This window comes from Cricetulus griseus, chromosome 4, assembly GCF_003668045.3.
Source record: "Cricetulus griseus strain 17A/GY chromosome 4, alternate assembly CriGri-PICRH-1.0, whole genome shotgun sequence".
Lineage (NCBI taxonomy): Eukaryota > Metazoa > Chordata > Mammalia > Rodentia > Cricetidae > Cricetulus > Cricetulus griseus.
Genome location: NC_048597.1, coordinates 99,994,849 through 100,013,177, shown reverse-complemented (window position 1 = coordinate 100,013,177; position 18,329 = coordinate 99,994,849). Strand labels below are relative to the sequence as shown.

At 53.1% G+C, this 18,329-nt stretch overlaps 1 protein-coding gene across 1 annotated transcript in view; it reads right to left on the bottom strand.

The window, feature by feature from the left end:
* Positions 1-18,329, bottom strand: part of Rbm19 (RNA binding motif protein 19) — a 94,910-nt gene that overhangs the window by 11,736 nt on the left and 64,845 nt on the right. Inside the window, exons 22-23 of the mRNA XM_027414162.2 lie at positions 12,510-12,615; positions 1,953-2,073 (exon numbers count right to left, since the gene is read on the bottom strand). Coding sequence (XP_027269963.1) covers positions 1,953-2,073; positions 12,510-12,615 — 227 coding nt within the window. The remainder of the gene's footprint in view (positions 1-1,952; positions 2,074-12,509; positions 12,616-18,329) is intronic.

Sequence of the window (18,329 nt, the reverse complement as noted above, 5' to 3'; positions counted from 1 at the left end):
AGTGCCTTCCACAAACATTTGCCGACGGGTGCATTTGGGCCTGTCGATGCCTGTCGATGCAGACAGGTTCTATCTGCCCATCAGGACTTGGGATCTTATTGAGTTGTGAGTCTGCCACTGAGTGTGCAACCTCCTGCTTCTCCAGCTTTGCATTTGCTTGGGCTGGAATGCTCCCAGCCCTGGATGGAAAGCCTGGCACCCCTCAGAGCCTGAACTAATCAGGGGCACCAGATAGAAACTGACCAGTCCAGATACAAGCACATAGCAAACCACAGTTGCTGCAGGTGGAGGCAGCGGCGGCTGGGCCTGGCCAGAATATAAGAAGGTAAAAAAGAACGAGAATGTACGGAGCAGAGGAGCAAAAGACAGGCAATGATTGACACCTGATACCCGGAGGGCAGGGCAGGGAGGGAATGGCTGCACGAAGGAACATCAGTCCTTTGAGAGGGTCTTCATGCCACTCACAGTACAAGCGAAAGCAGAGAGAAACGTCCTATTATCAATATGGAACAGCATGTGTGGGAACACAAGGCCCTGCCTTATGCTGGGGGGAAAATGAACTCTGTAGGACAGAGGTTCTCAACCTATGGGTTGCAACCCCTTTAGGAGGTCAAATGAGCCTTTCACGAGATCACATATTAGATACCCTGCGTATCAGATATTTGCATTAAATTAGTAACAGTAGCAAAATTACAGTTATGAAGTAGCAATGAAAATAATTTGATGGTGCGAGGGGGCCACCACAACATGAGGAACTGTTGTGGTGACCCCCACAACAGGTTGCAGCATTAGGAAGGTTGAGAGCCATTGCTGTAAGAAGCGTGGTGGGCAGGTAGTGTGGCTCTGGGTAAAGACCAATGGAGGGCCAGGGTCTGTGTTCTAAGGCTTTGGTCTGCTGTGGTCAGGGGCCCCATGCTGGCCCAGGACAATCTTGCAGGACCACTCATAACCTCTCAGGACAACGTCCCTTTATGGTCCTCCCAGTATCCCTGGCAAGGAGCAGAGACAGATGGCTCCTGATTCCAGCTCTATAGGCACACAATTCACAGCAAACACTTTCAGGCGACAACAGTATCTCTGAGTCCACTGGCTAGAGGATACCTGAGGACCCTGGTGCTAGGACGACCAGGTAGAAGAAACTGCTTGCCTCTTGACCACAACATCAAAGTTACTTCAGACAGGGATGTCCCAGTCTAACCCAGAATCTGGCTTTGCCGGCAAGTGAAGCCATTCCTAGCTGAGAGACAGACAATGGTAGCCGCTGTGCTCTGCTTCCTGGGGACCACTGTGAGGGTACCATTAAGGAAGGTGGGCTTCAAGGTCAAGCCTTGATATCCTAGTGAGGGGTGCACACCCTGGTAGAGATGGGGCCCAATGATTCCAGCCCTACAGACTCTAGCTCTCCCTGACTCCCTCTGTTCCTTAGCATCAGGCAAAATGGGCCTCCTGTTTTTCAACTTGAGACCTCTGGCCTGGGCTATCCATGAAGGGAAGTGGCTAGCCCCTTCACCTGTGCTCATGACCCTGCTCAGTCACTATGGTGTCCCAAGTATGAGCAGGGCTCAGGAGTTCCTAGCCATAAGCTCAACAGGCATTAAGGCCACAGAGTATCAACTTGATGAGTCAGCTCTGTGAGCAAAGAGCTCGGGCAGGAAGTGGATAGCCCTTAAGAAAGGCATAGTTGGTGACTCTGTGGTTCCTAGGGCCCTCCTCCAGGACCCATTGCCAGCATCCAGAACCCGAATCAAGGACCACAATATGGACAGTGGCAACAACTGCCCTCCCTTCTGGCTTGCCTGGCCCCCATTGCCTTACCCGCCTGTGGCTTTCCTGACACTAGGGGAGGCCTTGGGGGCTGTACCCAAGTGAGGGCAGCTCTCCAGGCAGTTCCTGTTCCAAGTCCTAATCCCAGAAGCCCCAAATCAGCCAGGTGAGTGCCAGGCCACGCCTACCTTGGAAGTGTCTGGCTGTCTTCCTCCGTAGAGCCTGCAACGTCACCTCTGAGTCTGCCCATTCCAGAACCAGTCTCCGGCCGTACAAGTGGGTACTGTGACACAGTGCATTGAAGGCTTTCTGTAGGGGGCAAGAAAGAGCAGCATGTGAGCTGTGGGTGTTCCACACAGCCTCCCTCCACCCTTGTGACTCTGGGTGTCTGGTGAGGCATTGGGGTGCTGTTGGCACACCTATTTAATAAGTAATATTTCAAGGGAAAGAGCTACAAGCAACGGAGCAGTCAATACATCCACCACTGGGGCCAGGATGTTTCCCATGTGAAGGGCTGCCCCATGACAGGCTCTCCTCGCATCCAGGTATCAGGTCATCAGAGGACACAGTCCATCATGGCTACTCGATGCCACTTTCTTTAGCTGTCCCTGTGCCTATCCCCCATCTCTTCCTTGATTCTGTCCTGTCTGTTTCTGCTGCCTCCTTACTGGTCCCCTGTCCCTTCCACCACAGGCTCCCGTGCCAGTTCAGCAGCATAGGCCTCGAACAGGCTCTTTCTCCTTGCTTTGCCTAGCTTTTCCCCATTCCTTAAACACTAAACTGAGATATAATCATATAGGGTCTGTGTATTTATATGCAGTCATCAGCATATGGATTCTAGAACATTCCATCACCACCTCAAAAGGAACAGCACCTTGGCTGTCACTCCTCAAGTCCCTCAAAGTCTTCTCCCAGCTCATAGAGACCACAAACCCACTTTCTGCTTTTATGGCTGTGCCGCCCTGGGCATTCATACAATCATCAGACAGCACCAACCAAAGCCCTCTGTAAACATGGCTGGTTGTGAGGCTGAGTGGCCCTGTGCAGGGACGGCCTCCAATTCTTTGGGAAGAAGTCCTGTCACTAACACAGGACTTCGGTGACCAAGAAGTCTTCGGGCTCTAGAGTCACCATGTCTGGAGCGAGGCAGACCCCGGGCTTCCTTTTTACAAGAGATGAAGTGAACCTTCTGGGCTCAGTGTCATCAAGTGACAGGGTGAATACACCTAGACCCGGGACCCCGAAGGATAATCGGTGACACAGTGAGGGAGGGGTACACAGCACCGCACCCCCCTCCTGTGCTCCCAGACAAATTCCCTTTGCAGTTTTCTTCTCTCCGTAGAGCCCTAAGGTGCAGAAGATGCTCTTGAGGTTCCTGGGGGTAGGGGTGGGGGTGCTACAGGGCACCTGGGCTGACAGCTGGAGGATGGTGAGAAGAGACCAGGAGAGGAGCTGTGAGTCTGCTCCTCTCATGGCATTGACTCCTAGAAGCACTGGTTAGCCAGTACAGTGAGACCCGGAAGCAGCCACTGCCCCTTGCCCAGGATGTGACCACTATGGTTGGAATGCATCCCCTAGAAGATACATTGGATCCTGACCTTGGGAGGTAACTGTGTTGGAAACCAGTGGTTGAAGGAACCAGGTCACACTGGGGCAAGGTGGCCCTAGCTCAAAAGGACTAGCATCAGACATAGGCACATCATGTGGAGATGGAGACAGGGCCTGGGGAGGTGCATCTACCAACAACTCAATACCAAGCATCACCAGCTGTGGTCAGCAAATCGGAGAGAGGCACTGGTCACACGTCACCCCACACTACCTTGGGGTCCTGTGTTAGTCACTGTCCCAGCTGGGTCATGCCCCATCTTAGAAAGGCTAAAGGACTTGAATCAAGCAATGAAGGAGGCACCCAGTGTCCATTTAGGACAAACAGAATCTGGAAGGATGGGAGGGCTTGGGGATGGGTGGGTGCATTAAATAGTCACGTGGCCACATGGAGAGAGGGAAGGTTTTCACGCTTTGTTCTCTGCACTCTTGAGAAGGGCCAGGTGCAGCACGCCCCTCACCCCCAACACTTTTTTTTTTTTTTTAAAGTTTAATTTAGAAGCCTCTCCTGACTGCCAGCAGAACCCCTGCCATTTTTTTCCCAGGCAGATATAAAAATGCATCTGGCCCCCGAGCTGAAATGGCTCATTCTGAGCTCTGAAGCGCGAGCACTCAGCTGGCAAGGCAGGGAGACGGTGGGACTGGGGGAGTCAGCCCCTCAAGACCGGGAGAAGAACTGGTAGGGAGTCTGGTGAGGGTCCCCAAGGAGTTGCATCCTGGGGACACAGCAGTCTGGGACAGCCAGGGCTGCATCTGGTGATGCCTCCACCCATACTTACAAAGCAGAAAGAGATCCTGGCAGGGAGGCCCAGGCGAGCTGCCCCCACCCCAGCCTTCATTTTCTTTCTCAATGTTTTGCAATCTTTCTCCTTGTGCCTCAGAAGGCCGGGTGATGTCTCTGTTCACCGTAGGAGCTGCTAACAGCCTCTCCCTGGTGCTCCCTCTCTCTGTACCCCTCTGGCACTTTATTAGCTCTTCTTCAGAAGGGCTTTCAAGTACTTGGAGGTGTGGGGGCTGTAGCTCTGCAGCTAGGCTACCTCAGTTCAAATCCTTGTTCTAACACTTCCAAGCTGTATGCTGCTGGCCAAGCTGGTTAAGGTCTCTGAACTTGGCTTCATCACATGTAGACGAAACAGCAACAGAGATGGGGATGAGGAGATTCAGGGAGCCATTTAGTTGCAGCTTAGAAGACTGACTGCCTTGCCTTGAGGCAATGCTTTCGGGTATGACATGTGCCTGCATGCAAGCTCTTGTTTTTTCTGGAACACAGTATGGGGTTCTCCAAAAATAGCAGAGCCCTTTCCATCTCTGAGTGCTGAGGGCTGATAGAGACCAGGTCATGCTCTGTGTGCCCACTTCCTGAGCTGGAGAGTGGCATTCTCAAACTTTCCTCAAGGGGTAGAACAGTGACTGGAGGCTAAAGCCAGTCTTAGGGAATGCAGAGCACATGCTTCCTGAAAAGGTGATAGACACTTGTCTGCCTGAGGTATCTTAGGGATAGAGTGAGGAGGGAAGACCCACTTTTTGGGGCATTTTTAGGCCGGAGCAAGGACACACCCAAGATGCATGGAAGATTCTAGGCACTTGAGCAGGAAGAATATGGGCTGCTGGCAGCTTCTCTCCTATACCTGGCCCCAGAGAAACCACCTTACCATATCCCCAGAGAGGCAAGGCTCAGGGAACGTGCCTTAGCCAAAATTGCTTAGTGGCTTGTACCTGGAGGAACATGCAGTCTCATGGCTGCTTTCTGTTATCCCTGTGATCAACAGTGTTCTTGTTGTGGTCCAGGGAGTCCCCGTTCCACACGTCTCCAGCCACACGACGCCAGCTTGCTTATTCTATTGAAGAGTCACTGGTCTCCCTCTTCAATAGAGGGCCTGCTATATGTGTCCCATCTCCTTGCACTGAAACAGTGGCCTCGTCTGACAAGGCTCTGGGATCCTGTACCTGGCACACCCTGAACCCTGGAGGAAAGGCACCCTATCCCTTCCTTAGTGGGACACTGCTCTCAGTAAACCCGAGTCTCCTTCACTGAGGGTCTCGAGAACATGTCTCCACACTGGGTAGATGGTCAGTGTGGCTCTGCCTTAAACATCCCATCATAGCTTTCAACCCTGAGTTTCAGAACACAAAGACACAGTGAGAGCTTAGCAAGGGTCACCACACAACCTGATGATGACCTGGTTTGGTCTGGCTCTGGACCTAGCGCTCAAGACTTGGGTCCCTGCTAAATGGACATAGTAACCCACCTGCTGACACAGGAAAGACATAACCACCTTCACCTTGGCCAGCTAGGAAGCCTATGGCCCAGCTCCTGGATGCAAGGCAATGGTCCCCTGTCTCCTTGTCCTGATCCCACCTGGAAGTCAGTCTGCTCAGACAAAGTGGGGAACCAACACAGGATGCAATGAAGCTGGACCTGATGGCCATCTTTTAAGACCATAGAAGGTTCTGGAATGCTGCCAGCACAGTGCTGGGCCCGACCTTTATGCAGTTTCCCTGAAGACAACTTTTCTTCCAGCAACCAAAACCATTTTGTGCCCTCGGCAGGACTCAGTCCCATGTGGTTACAGAGGACTGGCTGATCCCCAGCTGTGGGCAGAGGCAGAGGGCTGCAGATGCTACAGGTACTCAAACACTGACACCGCCAATCTGCCCTAATCATTTTGTGGGAAAACCTGAAGGGGAAGGTAAAGAGGTGGCTAGAAGTGACCATGTGCATGCAGGGGCCCAGCCACTGGGCACAGGGGACAGAGGAGCCAAGTCGTATCAGGCTTGGAGGAACACCAGGCAGGGACTTCCAGGGGAGAGTCTGCCTCTCATGGCGCTTTGCATTACCTCCTTGTGGCCTATACGAGGGGTCAGCACTCCTTCCCAGCTGCTTCTGTCCTCCCCAGAAGTTGCCTCTTAGGTAGGAGTGTGTCCTAGCTCTTTGTATAACATGGAGTGACTTCTATAGTCCATTTGGAGAAGTGACACTGTCTTAGTCACTGTTTGTTGCTGTGGAGAGACACCATGACCAAGGCAACTCTTATATAAAAAAAGAAAGCATTTAGTTGGAGGCTAGCTTACAGTTTTAGAGGCTTAGACCATTCGCATCATGGTGGGGAGCAAGGTGTTGGAACAGTGGCCGAGAACTACATTTTGATCTGCAAATACACACACACACACACACACACACACACACACACAGGCTTTTGAAAACTCAAAGCCCATCCCTAGTCACACACTTCCTCCAACAAGGCCACACCTCCTAATCCTTTCAAACAGTTCCACTCCTGGGAACCTATGGGGACCATCCTAATTCAAACCATCAGACACTGAGGAGTGGAGGGTGACCATCTAAGACTAACTGCCACAGGCCCACTTGTAGACTGAACCTGACTATATGAGACAGAGATGCACCGCCAGTCATCCCATAACCTCAATCCAGTCAACTTAACCTCCGAGGACACTGCCCTGACTCAACTGACAAACCCTATAGCAGAGAGGGGTGAATCAGGGAGGGGCTCCACTCCTGTCTCTACAGGTCTAAAGCACCCTCAGGAGGGCAGGTGTCAGGTGGCCAGGGTAAGAGGTGATAGGCAGTGATGACCAGGCTGGGTCCTGCATTGTCTAGTAACCCGCCTGAAGTCTTTCTACATTTCACTTTCTTAATTTAATTTAGTATGAGGATCTGTGAGCTCTAGGAGCAGCCAGTGACCTAAGCAAGGCAGTGGCTGCTCCTTGGCCCTGTGCACGCCTTATGGCTGGGTTTCTACCTTCCCCTGGCTCACAATGTACCCAAGAGGTCTGAAAGCCAAGTCTTTGCTTGGGTCCACAAAGTGCCTGGCAGGCTTCGGTCCCCATAGAGGTCTGCAGGGCTGCAACTGGCAGCATGGCACAGTGTGATCCCACTTATGCCTCGGCAGTGAACTGGGCAGCACCTGATCCTAGGTTCTTAGCTCACATGTGCTAGCTAAGCATGAGTCCCCTGCCTTGAATTTGTGCCTCTGGACTGTGGTGACAGAAGCCTGGCAAAGTAGCACCATTCAAATGCCAGGGTGATCTTGCACAAAACAGGAATGCACATGCAAACAGAAGAGTGGGGATGAAACCCCAATGCCTGGTTTAGCTTGGCAGTGCCCTGGCAGACACAGAGCAACCGATCAATGCAGGTTTCAATGCAGCAGGGAACCTCAGAGCCCAGAGGACTCCTCTGCCTCCCTGTCCCCAGAACATGCACCACACCATCTGTTCTCTCATACTCTGCCACTCCCGAAGGGCTGCTCTGGTCCTCCTTGGCATTGCTTGGTTGGAACAGGGGTGTTTCCTTGGGGGTCATCACTGCAGAACCCACTATGCTGACCCTCCTTCTTCCCCCGTGCACACTGTCATGCAGTTGTGTGTTAAGCACATGCTACTGAAGCTCTGTCTTATTGCTCATCACCAAATTCCACCACCCCATATCTCACTCAAGTGCCCGCTGCACCACATGGCATAACCAGCCAGCATGAGCTCAGGCCATGCAGCCTGTCGCTCGCTCACTCCCTGGGCGTCCACCCACCATGGTGGAGAAGTGGGAAAGAGGAAGGAGACACATGCGACCCTACAATTAAAGCGGCGGTTGTTTATCACAGCAGAGCTCTGCCTGCCAACGCCAGCCGCCATCGCATCTCCGGCTGCCGGCTCCCCCCGAGTGTTTATTTAAGCCAACACATTGCTCTGCTAATTGGATAACATTCTATGTGAAAATAGGCCTTTTAAAACAACAGTGTCGGTGGCTAAAACAGCTGCAACCACAAAAGTACAAAGGAGTGTGGCTCGGGAGCGAGAATTAAAGGCACCTCGTGTGGGGAACAATTAATATCTGGGTTCTGGGTGTCTGTCTGCTCCTCCCTCCTGCCCCTTCCTTCCTCCAGGGCCAGCCTGGGCTAAGTAAGAAAAGGAAGATGGGGCCCGAATGGAAGACCAGTGCCTATTGGTGGCGGTCTAGTCAATGGGGGCCAAATCTACCTGCCCAGGACTCCTCACTGCCTGTCCAAGTGAGAGGGCCGTACCATGAGCTGGGGTAGGCAGGAGGGAGCTCAGCAGTGCAGAAGGCAGCTGCTCTTCAGAGGCTCAGGGGCTCCTAAAAGCTGTTCATGGGACCTCTTGGCCTCTCTGTGTGTGTCTATCCAGAGAGCACTTTTCCAGTGCTCTCTGCCTGATGAGGCGCTGAAGCTGGGTAGCAGGGATGGGTGTGAGGGGCGGGGTTAGAGGAAGGATAGCAGTGCCTGGCAGGAGGGAGGGGCATGGTTGCATAACACTGAGCTATTTCCCCACCCTTCAAACAATCTACCACTGCACCCCGGGTTGGGGGGGGCACTCCATAGATGGGGCATCAGTAGAGCTTTATCACCAGAGGTACCTGAGAGAGAGGCCCAGAGAAAGGTGTAGTACTGGTGACAGGACAGGGGGGCCAGCATGCAGGAGGCCCAGCCCAGAGAGAACACACAGGTAGGAAGAATGTGTCCTAGCCTGACTTCCTGCCCTATGCTACAGTCTCCTAGTTGACACTGGCTTCCCTCTTTCATACAGGGTTAGGTTCTTTGAGAAACATGGAGGCTAAGATAATGTGGGCACCTTCAACAGGACTGGCATTTACTGCCTAGAACATGGGGCTGATCAAATGTCCTAGACAGGGAGAATTCACCTGCCTATGACTGGGTAGGTAACTCAGTCCTTTCTTCCATTTGCCTGAGCAAGTCAGAGTCAACCAGGGGTGGGTTCTGGGGCTGTGCAAGGTCAGTAGACAAAGGTTCTGTGCTAATCTCCACCTGCCTGATGTGGTACTCTGGGTTGGGGCAGGCAATGTACCTGAGGGGGTCACAGTCCCTGAGAATATGTGAGGTATGAGGTAGGGCCTGGAGAGAGAACTAAACTCCTCATTCCAGGTTAAGGAGTGGGCTCAGGGCTCAGGGCTCAGGGCTCAGTGGGCCTCTGTGGGCAGGTATACCATGATATACCTGTGGGCTTACACTGTGGGGCCAGGGCAAGAGCCTGATACCAGGAGTTGAGATGTGGTGGGGTGGGATGAACTGGGGGCTGGTTGCCCACTCCTCCAGAAGACCCGAGTCTCTCTGGGCCTTCCGGCCTCGTGATCCTCCATTTAGCAATGGATGTAGCCTCCTGCCTCAGCCTTAGTGGCTATCATACTTTTCTTCTATCCCTCTTCCCATCTGGTTTTCCTTTTATGTCTGAGGATGGCTTGAGGAGGCCTCCTACTTTACAAGGTTGCAGGTACCCAGTGACAGGCTGCTCTGCATGGAAAAGGACAAGGTAGGAGAAAGCATTCAAGAGGGTCAGAGACCATTGGGAGACCAGGTGTTTGTTTGTTTGTTTTTGTTTTTTCAAGACGGGATTTCCCTGTGTAGCTTTGGAGCCTATCCTGGCACTCGCTCTGGAGACCAGGCTGGCCTCAAACTCACAGAGATCCGCCTGCCTCTGCCTCTGCCTCCCGAGTGCTGGGATTAAAGGCGTGCACCACCAACGCCTGGCTGACGTTTCTAAAGCTTCCCCCCCCCCAAAAAAAAAAATCACATGCCAAAAGGAGCCTGGGGGAACACGTTCTAAGAGGTAGGGGGCCGAGAGGCCCTTTACCAGCTTGGTTGGGTTCCACCCTTTCTCCACTGCAGAGTAACCCCAACCCCAAGCCATATCCAGAGAATGGCTCTATGTTCAGAGTGTGCCCACACTGTGTGCAGGGCACATGCGTCTCTGGCAGGTGAAAAATACCCATACTGCCACTCAGCATACAACCCAGCTCTGCTGATAGACCAAGGGGATCAGGGAGAGAGACACAGCCTCTCCAAGAAACAAGAGCAAGGGACTATTGCAGGAAGAGGGTTGTAGCTCGGCTCCACTTCCATTAAGAAGATCCTACTGGCACGGTGGGGAACAAAGGGTGAGTCCTGGCACAGAGGGCAGAGCAGGGGACTGCTGCAAGGATGGAGAGGCCCAAAATAGCACCCAGTGAGGGGAAGGCACAGACAGTCTCCAGGGCTGTGGGCTGAGCCCTTGCTGTCCTCAGCTGCCCTTTCTCCTGGAAGGAGCCAAGAATGGAAAGGGACAGAGGGGAGAAGCTGCCACCTCACTGCTGAGGGGGGTTGGCTTGGGGTTAGGAGTGACAATGCATCTGGCCTGGGTACTGTACAGGCCAATTGGGTGTAGAGTGCTCTGTGCCCCTAGGGACTCAGGACTGTACTGTAGTACAGAAGTGGGGGTGTGGATATCCACCCCGAGCCTGTCCCTCAAGGCCATGTGCCAGGTCAGCTGTGACACTGACCTTGGGCAGGGCAGTCACTGTGTAGAAGGGGCCAGCTCTGAACCCTCACTTGTCAAAGCCCCTCCCCACAAGGCAATACAAGGAGCTGGCAGGGTCAGTGAGTCACTTTTCTAAAGTTACACTGAGGGGAAGAAGCCGTGCTGGCTCTACAGATGGTGAGCACAAGTCTGGGGCTGACGCTGGTGAAAGACCTCTCTCAGGGGCAGAGAGGGAGACCCTGTCCTACTTCTCCCCAGGACATCACTGTCTGGGAGTCTGGACAGGAAACTGACAATGGCACTTCTGCCACCCCCCACCTACCCGTCCCATGCCTGGGACTACAGAGTTGGATACAGTGCACATCGTCTCCTGTAGCTGCTCTGCTGACAGGATGTCACAGTTGTGCAGACCTGAGAGTGAGGGATGGATGGCTCAGGGCCTCTGTGTTATGGCAATGAGAACCAAGTTGTGTTGAGCATTTGCCATGTACCAGTGAGCAAGCCTCACAGGTTCATCTGTCACAAAACTGGAGCAAGGGCACTACCATCAAATCCATTTCACAGGTAAAAAAACCAAGGCACAGGGCAAGGCTGGGGAAGGCCAAGCCGCCTTCATTGTCAGTGTTTCTCTGGTTGCCAAGACCTGCTACAGTGTGTTGTCCTTTCTGTCACTGATGGAGGTGACAAGGGAACAGCTGCCCGCTGAGGAGAGAGGACAAACGTCTAGGCAATGGAGCAGGCACTTGAAGTGGGGTCATGGAGATGGAGGTGGCTGCCATGCCCTGGGGACTGGTACCCTGTGCCTGTGGGATGCCCAGGCTGTCTAGGCAGTGGTTATATCCTAAGCTGCCCCTTGTGTTCCACGCTGGGGCCTCTTGCAACACCACAGTTGGCTTTCAGAGCCACTCTGCTCTTCAGCAGGATGCCCCCTGGGAATGGAGGAGCTCTGGCCACTTGGGAATCGTCCTGGATGCTCCTTTTCCCAGGGAGGAAAGCTAAGGGCAATGGAGGGCCAAGGCTGCACAGGCAGCGCTCAATATGGGGTACAGGATGGCCCAGCAGCCCTCTCCTGTACGACCTGGCCTTTTGGAGTTTGAGGCCATGAGAGTGGTTCCTAGACACTGGCAGGATGACAACCTGACTGCTATCTTGGTCTGAAAGGCAGAGCAGCCATTGAGCTTCAAAGCCCTGGATGGTGGTGGTTACAGGGTATGGCAAGATGGCTCAGTGGGTGAGGGTGCTTGCCTGATGATCTGAGTTCAATCCCCAGGACCCATGGGTAGGAGAGAACCAATTCCTGCAAGTCATCCTCTGATCTCCACATTTACACATGCATGCACACACTCATGTCCATGTACCAAACACACATATAGCAAATAAGCAAAAAACAAAAACAAAAAACTCAAAACAACAAAACCAACAACCCCCAAGGCTGTTCTGTCCTCTGCATACTGGAGAAATATCTGCACATGTGCATGTATGTTGTAGGGGTGGCCTTTGGCGTCACTAGCACAGAATGGAACTGGTCACAAGTGGAGGGATGAGGGGGGAGCCAGGTCCCACTCCATGCACTGTTTTCTGGACACCCTTTCCATTCCTGCCCAAGCTGTTTTAAACAGTGCTGTCTATAACACTTAGCTCCAGGGTCATTCCCCTGCCATGGAGCAGCCTGAGAAACAGGCCAGTCTAGGCTCCTGCACATGTATGATGGACACATGTACACACCGACACATACTACCTGGCCCTCCAAACCCCACACTCAGTGTTCTTCCTCCAAGGATATTGGGTAAATTAGCAGTCAGGAGAGAGTCGACAGCATGAGGTAGGCTCGTGCTTCTTTGGGCGGCAGTACTCACCTTTGCATCCTGCTTGGTGACAAAGTCCACAAAGCCGAAGCCCCTGTGTGCGCCTGTCCCTGTCATCTTCTTTGGCAGGCGCACTGTCTTCAGTTCCCCAAAGGTGCTAGAGACAAAAGGCCAACAACAGAGATTAAGGACGGAGGCCTATGAGGGAGGCAGGGGTTCTGGGCTGAGGCTCAGGAGCCAATCCCTGCAGGTTACCAGAGATGGCTGGTTTCAGAAACACCCACCACCCAGGCACATTCATGTGGCTTCCCACTTCCCCACTGCCAGACCTCTCTCCGAAGGCGTGGCTTCCTTCTCCCTGCTGGCCACCAAGTGGGGGAGGGAGGGCACCATCAGGCTGGAGGTGCTGATGGGAAATTTTTGGTGTCTCTCCTGCCACCTGGGGGACACCTGGACACCCGTCTTTTCCCCATAGGATAAGTCTTGCACACACTGTGCCAGGCCAGGAAGGCCCCAGTCACGGCAAGGGACTGTTGGTGCTTGACAGTCAAGGCTCAGGATGTTGGTGGTGTGGTTCCCTGACCTTTCCCAGGCAGCCTCCACATCCGGAGCCAGGCATATGCCAAGCCTAAGCGGACTGACTCCAAGCCATGGAATCCTTTCTGTCAACCTAGGACTTAAGATCTGGAGATGTCTGAGGGCTCAGAACTCTGAAGTCACACAGCCATTGCTAGCCCCATGCCTTCCACAAGCTTCCCTTCTGATACTGTTAAAGTCAAGCAGTGCTCTGGAGCAGACTCATCAGGGAACTGTGGTGTCCTGGACCACCCTTGGGGTCACCCCTCTCCTCTCCACCAAGCTAACCTTTGAAAGATTCTAGGACAAAAGGAATGGGCTTCCTCGGGGTCCCCTGGCTGCATGCTCCAACCCCAATCCCTTTGTAATGTCCATTTATCAAATACGTGCGAGCACACTGCCACTGATAAATATTTAATGCGCTCAGCATCTGAAGAGAGGTGTTATTTTTATTTGAAAATCTACACTCTCTGGTGGCTGCTGGGTCCACACAGCCACACGCCATGGTCTGGGATGCTCCAGGCCAAGGACCGATTGGGTAAAGAACACAGCGCAGGCCATAAGCACTCGTCAAATGATATAAGTTAGATCTGAGGCGTTAACCCGCAGCCCCGACAGCATGAGCAGGCATCTGCTGGCCCTATTTCTGAAGGCAGGACGGTGTGTAAACGCAGCATTATGAAGCCTCAAAATGAATCGGCACGTCCAGCTCTCCCGGCAGCCCCCCCACCCCCACTCCTGCGCAGGCCGCTGGGAATGAAGCTGGTGACAAGGCCAGCCTCCCAGGATGGGAAGGAGGCAGAGAGGAGTCTGGCCAGATTCTTTGCTGAGAGTGAGCTCTTAGCTGATTTGGAGGGGATCCTGAGTCTGAGCAGGTCAGATGAGAAGCCAGGAGAGTGGATAGAGGCATGCAGCCGGCAAACCCTGCTTTATTCTGCCACCTAAAGGCCTGCACATACCACGACATGGCCTTTGGTCCCTCTACCCACTCTCAGTGAGTCTGTAGTGTTGCCTGGGACAGGGATAGCCAGGATGCACAGGCTTGCTCCCAGGCTGGTCCACAGAAATGGCTCATTGGTCACTTGCTGACAATGACACCTGTGGGGACATTGAGGGCCCAGGTCTGAGGGCAACTAGGCCAGTTGTCTCTGACAGAATGGAGGATGCCAACACCTGGCTCTCCAGACCCTCCCCATCTCCAGCACACCTGTTAGCCACCTTCACAATGCCACCACCCACTGTGTTCCAACCAGTCCCTGAGAGTGTGTGTGTGGCGGGGACAGGGGGTGCTGTATTACTTTAGCAGTGGAAGAAACCACACCAATTTTGCTTGTGTCTGTGCCTACAGCCTGGAGCCCAATGCTTGCCCTGCACAGGTGCTGCTGGAATCACTTCCAGAATGAACAAACAATGGGAGGTAGCCTAAGGAGATGGGGGTGACTGAGAAAGGAGCTATGGCATTCATCATTTCAAGTCTTTCTGCCCTATTTTACAAACTAACAGAGTTCTGGAGAAGCAGCCTGGTTCTTGGTGGGAAACAGCAGGGGGTGAGCTCCCTTGCTCTGTCACAGGACAGTTCAAGCCTGGTCTGTCCCCTATAGTTACCAGACTCATCCACAAGTGGGGCTTCTTTCTTCCCAAAATGTGACCAAGTCTAGGGTGAAGCAGGAGCCTGTGTGTGTGTGTGTGTGTGTGTGTGTGTGTGTGTGTGTGCGTGTGTGTTTGTATGTGTGTGTACACATGCTTGTGTGTTTTGTGTGGTGGTGGTGGTTGGCCTGCACAGAATCTAGGGTCCTATCGATCCACCCAGGATCACAGGTGAAGGGAGGAAGGACCATGTGCACATCCTGTCTGTCTGTCTTGTCTGTCTGCCTGCCTGCCTGTCTCTGTGTCAGGGGGTTGGGGAAGGGAGACAGAGGAGGGGGTGCTGTTGAGGTTAATTCCTCCCCTCTGCAGCTTGCTGTGAGCCGTGGATGCTCGGTGCATGGTAAGCAGCTGAGGGGCTGGAGGAAGCGAGGAAAATAATTAAAAGGTGGAGAAAGAAGCTGGTGAGGAGGCGGAAGGGGACGAGTGGCTGTGGTCTGAGGATGTGCATCTGAGTGTGGTGAGGGAGCCATGGCAATTCAGAACTGCTGTGGACCTGGGGTGGGGATGGGAGCTGGTGGCCTTTGAGGAAGTCCAGAGCCCTGGCTTGTGGCTCCTAGACTTTCAACTGAATGGACAAGGAAACATGTGCCTGAAAACCCCAGGCGCTTCATTCAGGGAAATGGCTTCCTGTGAAAAGCGGCTTCTAAGAACAGAGCAAGAGAGGCAGGCTGAGGGAGAGCTGGAGAATTAGGGTTAGATTTTCTGAAGAACTTCCTAGTATCTGTGGACATTTCTAGAAATGTACAGTGGAGGCTTCAGGACACTGTCAATGCTGCTGTCACCCCTGCTATAAAGGAGAGCCTACCGGCTACCTGCCAGGTCTCTGGGACCTGCCACTCCCAGATGTAACAATGTTGGAGTCAACACTATCACCACCTCTGGTTGACAGATGAGAAAACCAAGGGGCAGAAGGCAAAAGTGACTCAGGTCCGAGGTGAGCTTCTGTCCTTGGTGTTCAGGGACAGGACTGGCAAGAGACTGGCTCCCGCCCAGTGCTTGTGTGATGTGGGATCATGGGAGGCCAGCACCAAGGACTGGAGAGAGATAGCTAAAGAGAATTAAAGAGAAAAGAGAAGGTTGGGGGAGGAAAAAAAAATCAATGAAGTACCTTTCACTCCAAGGAGATAAGCGACATATAAATGCCAGCCATTATGAAGGTTCTTATCTGCTGGCCAGGTCTGTGAGGCCAGTTTTTAAAAGAGGCCTTTGAAGGGAGTTCCACGTGAACCCTGTCTCTTGGGAGCCAAGGCCACGGTCAGTGGAGAGAGGCTGGGCAGGGCCACCAGGGGCTAGGGAGAGAGAGAGGGAAACTGCAGCACCCAGGGATTCATCCCCAGCCCAGCACGCTGGGGGACAGAGCTGCGCACGCTCCCCACTGTGTAGATAATAGAAACCACAAAATAGCAATTACTGTATCAGAAGCTGTGAATAAAGAGGCCAGAGCGGGCTTTTAAACACAGCCCTCCTCCCCTCCCCCACATGCTCACACTTCCCTAACAAACTCACACCTCACTTTTCCAATTATTTCATTCACCCTGGGTTCACCAATTACTCCTGCACTGCGGCCCCACCTCCTCCGCCATGCTGCCACCACCAGGCTTGGTGGCGGGTCTGTGGGTTTTCAATGACAACTGGAGTTTGGTGTATGTGTGTGTGTGTGTGGGGGGGGGTCTTCTAATTTCTTCAGGTGTATGGGGTGGGAGAAGGCACCCATAGGCCAATTATATCTGGTTAGGTGTGCAAGGTATGTTTGCATACACAGGCCAAGGTATGTGTCCCCCTCCCCATACAGACTCTACTTGCATAATCCTGGCCAGGAAGATGGGCTCAATGGAAGGAAGAGGGGAAGGTAAGGAGGGACCCTGTAAAGATGCTGAGCTGGACACACTTGCTCTATAGCCTGGCCCTGAGTTATGTGGGGAGGCTGGGGAGTGGGCCTAGCTGTGTGCATGCTGCCTGTCACAAAGGAGTGGTTGGAGCACATCCTGATCCCGACTGTTCCTAGGGTTCAAGTCCTCGTGCTTCTTGGAGCTCAGACTCCCCAGCTGTGTGTGGAGTCACGTGGGAAATTCACTGGCAAGTCCTTTCCCCATCTGCACTCAGTGCTGCTGAGGAAGAGTCTGCTGTCACCAAAGGGACCCAGAGAGCAGCACTGTGATATGAGCAAGATGAAGTGAATGAAGCTCTGTGACAGGGGTAAACTTCAGCATCTTCTTGCCATGCAAAAGTCATTCATCAGATATGTCCCCAGCATTAACTATCACATCACATACATATGCGGCACAGCAAACGGTGACCAGCACAGTTCCGTGTGCCTTGCAGTGTGTGGGGCAGCCTGGACTATGGACTCATATGGCCCAGGAAAGCAAGGCACTGCCATTTCTGGTTTAACAGAGGGAGGAGACCCAGGCTGGTCACCTGGGAGGTCTTGGTCCTCTTAGGTGACAAGGAACAGCTGGGTCCATGATGGGCATCTGGTCCCTAGGTCTGCAACTTGGCTAACAATGTCCACAGCTGAACCCAGGGTGAGCATCCAAACAGTCCACTTTTGCTGGGATGCAGAAAACTCAAGCCTCTGGGACAGTATGACAGGCTACCTTGCAAATAAGCTTAAGGTCGTGTACACCCCACAGCATATTTGGGGGCCACATCTGCCCTGGATCTCATGTCTGTGTGCCAGACCCACAGCCTCAATGCTGTGGGACTTTCACCTCTCTTGATGTCCAGTCAGCTCATTCCCTGCCCCTTCCTGCCTGTTAAGGACCGACAGTGTTTTTTCCTTTGAGTCTGTACCAACCTCAGGACCTTTGCCTCCTCTACCGTGCCAGCACTATGAAGACTGATCGCCATCTGCATAGGTCTACCTCCCTCTCCTTAGGTACAAGTAGAAAATACACTCTGACATGGCAGGGTCATATCACTCCACTGAGTCCATGGAGCTACGCCCAACACTGAGGAACACCCGCACCTCTCCCTAGAGGCTGAGTCAACACTGCACATTCTCTCTGAGTGTCAAACACAGCCCCACCCACTGTTCACTCAGGCAATCACACGTGCAGGCAGAACATTCAGTCTTAGGATGATGCCCTTGATGTAAGGTGACCCAAGAGTTATCACAAGGACTCACCTCTCCTCTCTGAATCCAACCACAAAGTCACAGCAGGAGAGAAAGGCCTGTCCCACACTTGTTATGGAGCTGTCCCCAGACAATGACCTTCTCAACAATTTCCTGGTTAGCAGGAAAGAGAAGAGGCGGTCCCTCCAAAGATGACGTGGGCTGGGTGTGACACCTTAGTGGGATGTGTCCACTCCCCCAGAACCACAGACAAGCAAGTGTGGACAAGCAAGTGTGCGCATGTGAATGGCAGTGGTGGACCTGCTCTGCAGAAGAGATGGCACAGGGTTGGTTAATGGAATCTTTCCCTCGTTGTCCTTGCACTGGCTCTTTAAAGGGTGCCTTTTACACTGAGCCCTTCCAATTACCCGGCGCTTCGGCCTGGTGAGAGCCGATGTAAAAAGGTTACCCAGTTGCCATCAGCCAACACTCCCTTTCATTTTTGTCTCTTGAAGGCTGAAAAATGGCCTGGTTTCCAAGCAAGCGAGAGGAGCGGAGGGCAGCATTTAGCGTCTCTCAATAGCCTTTCACGG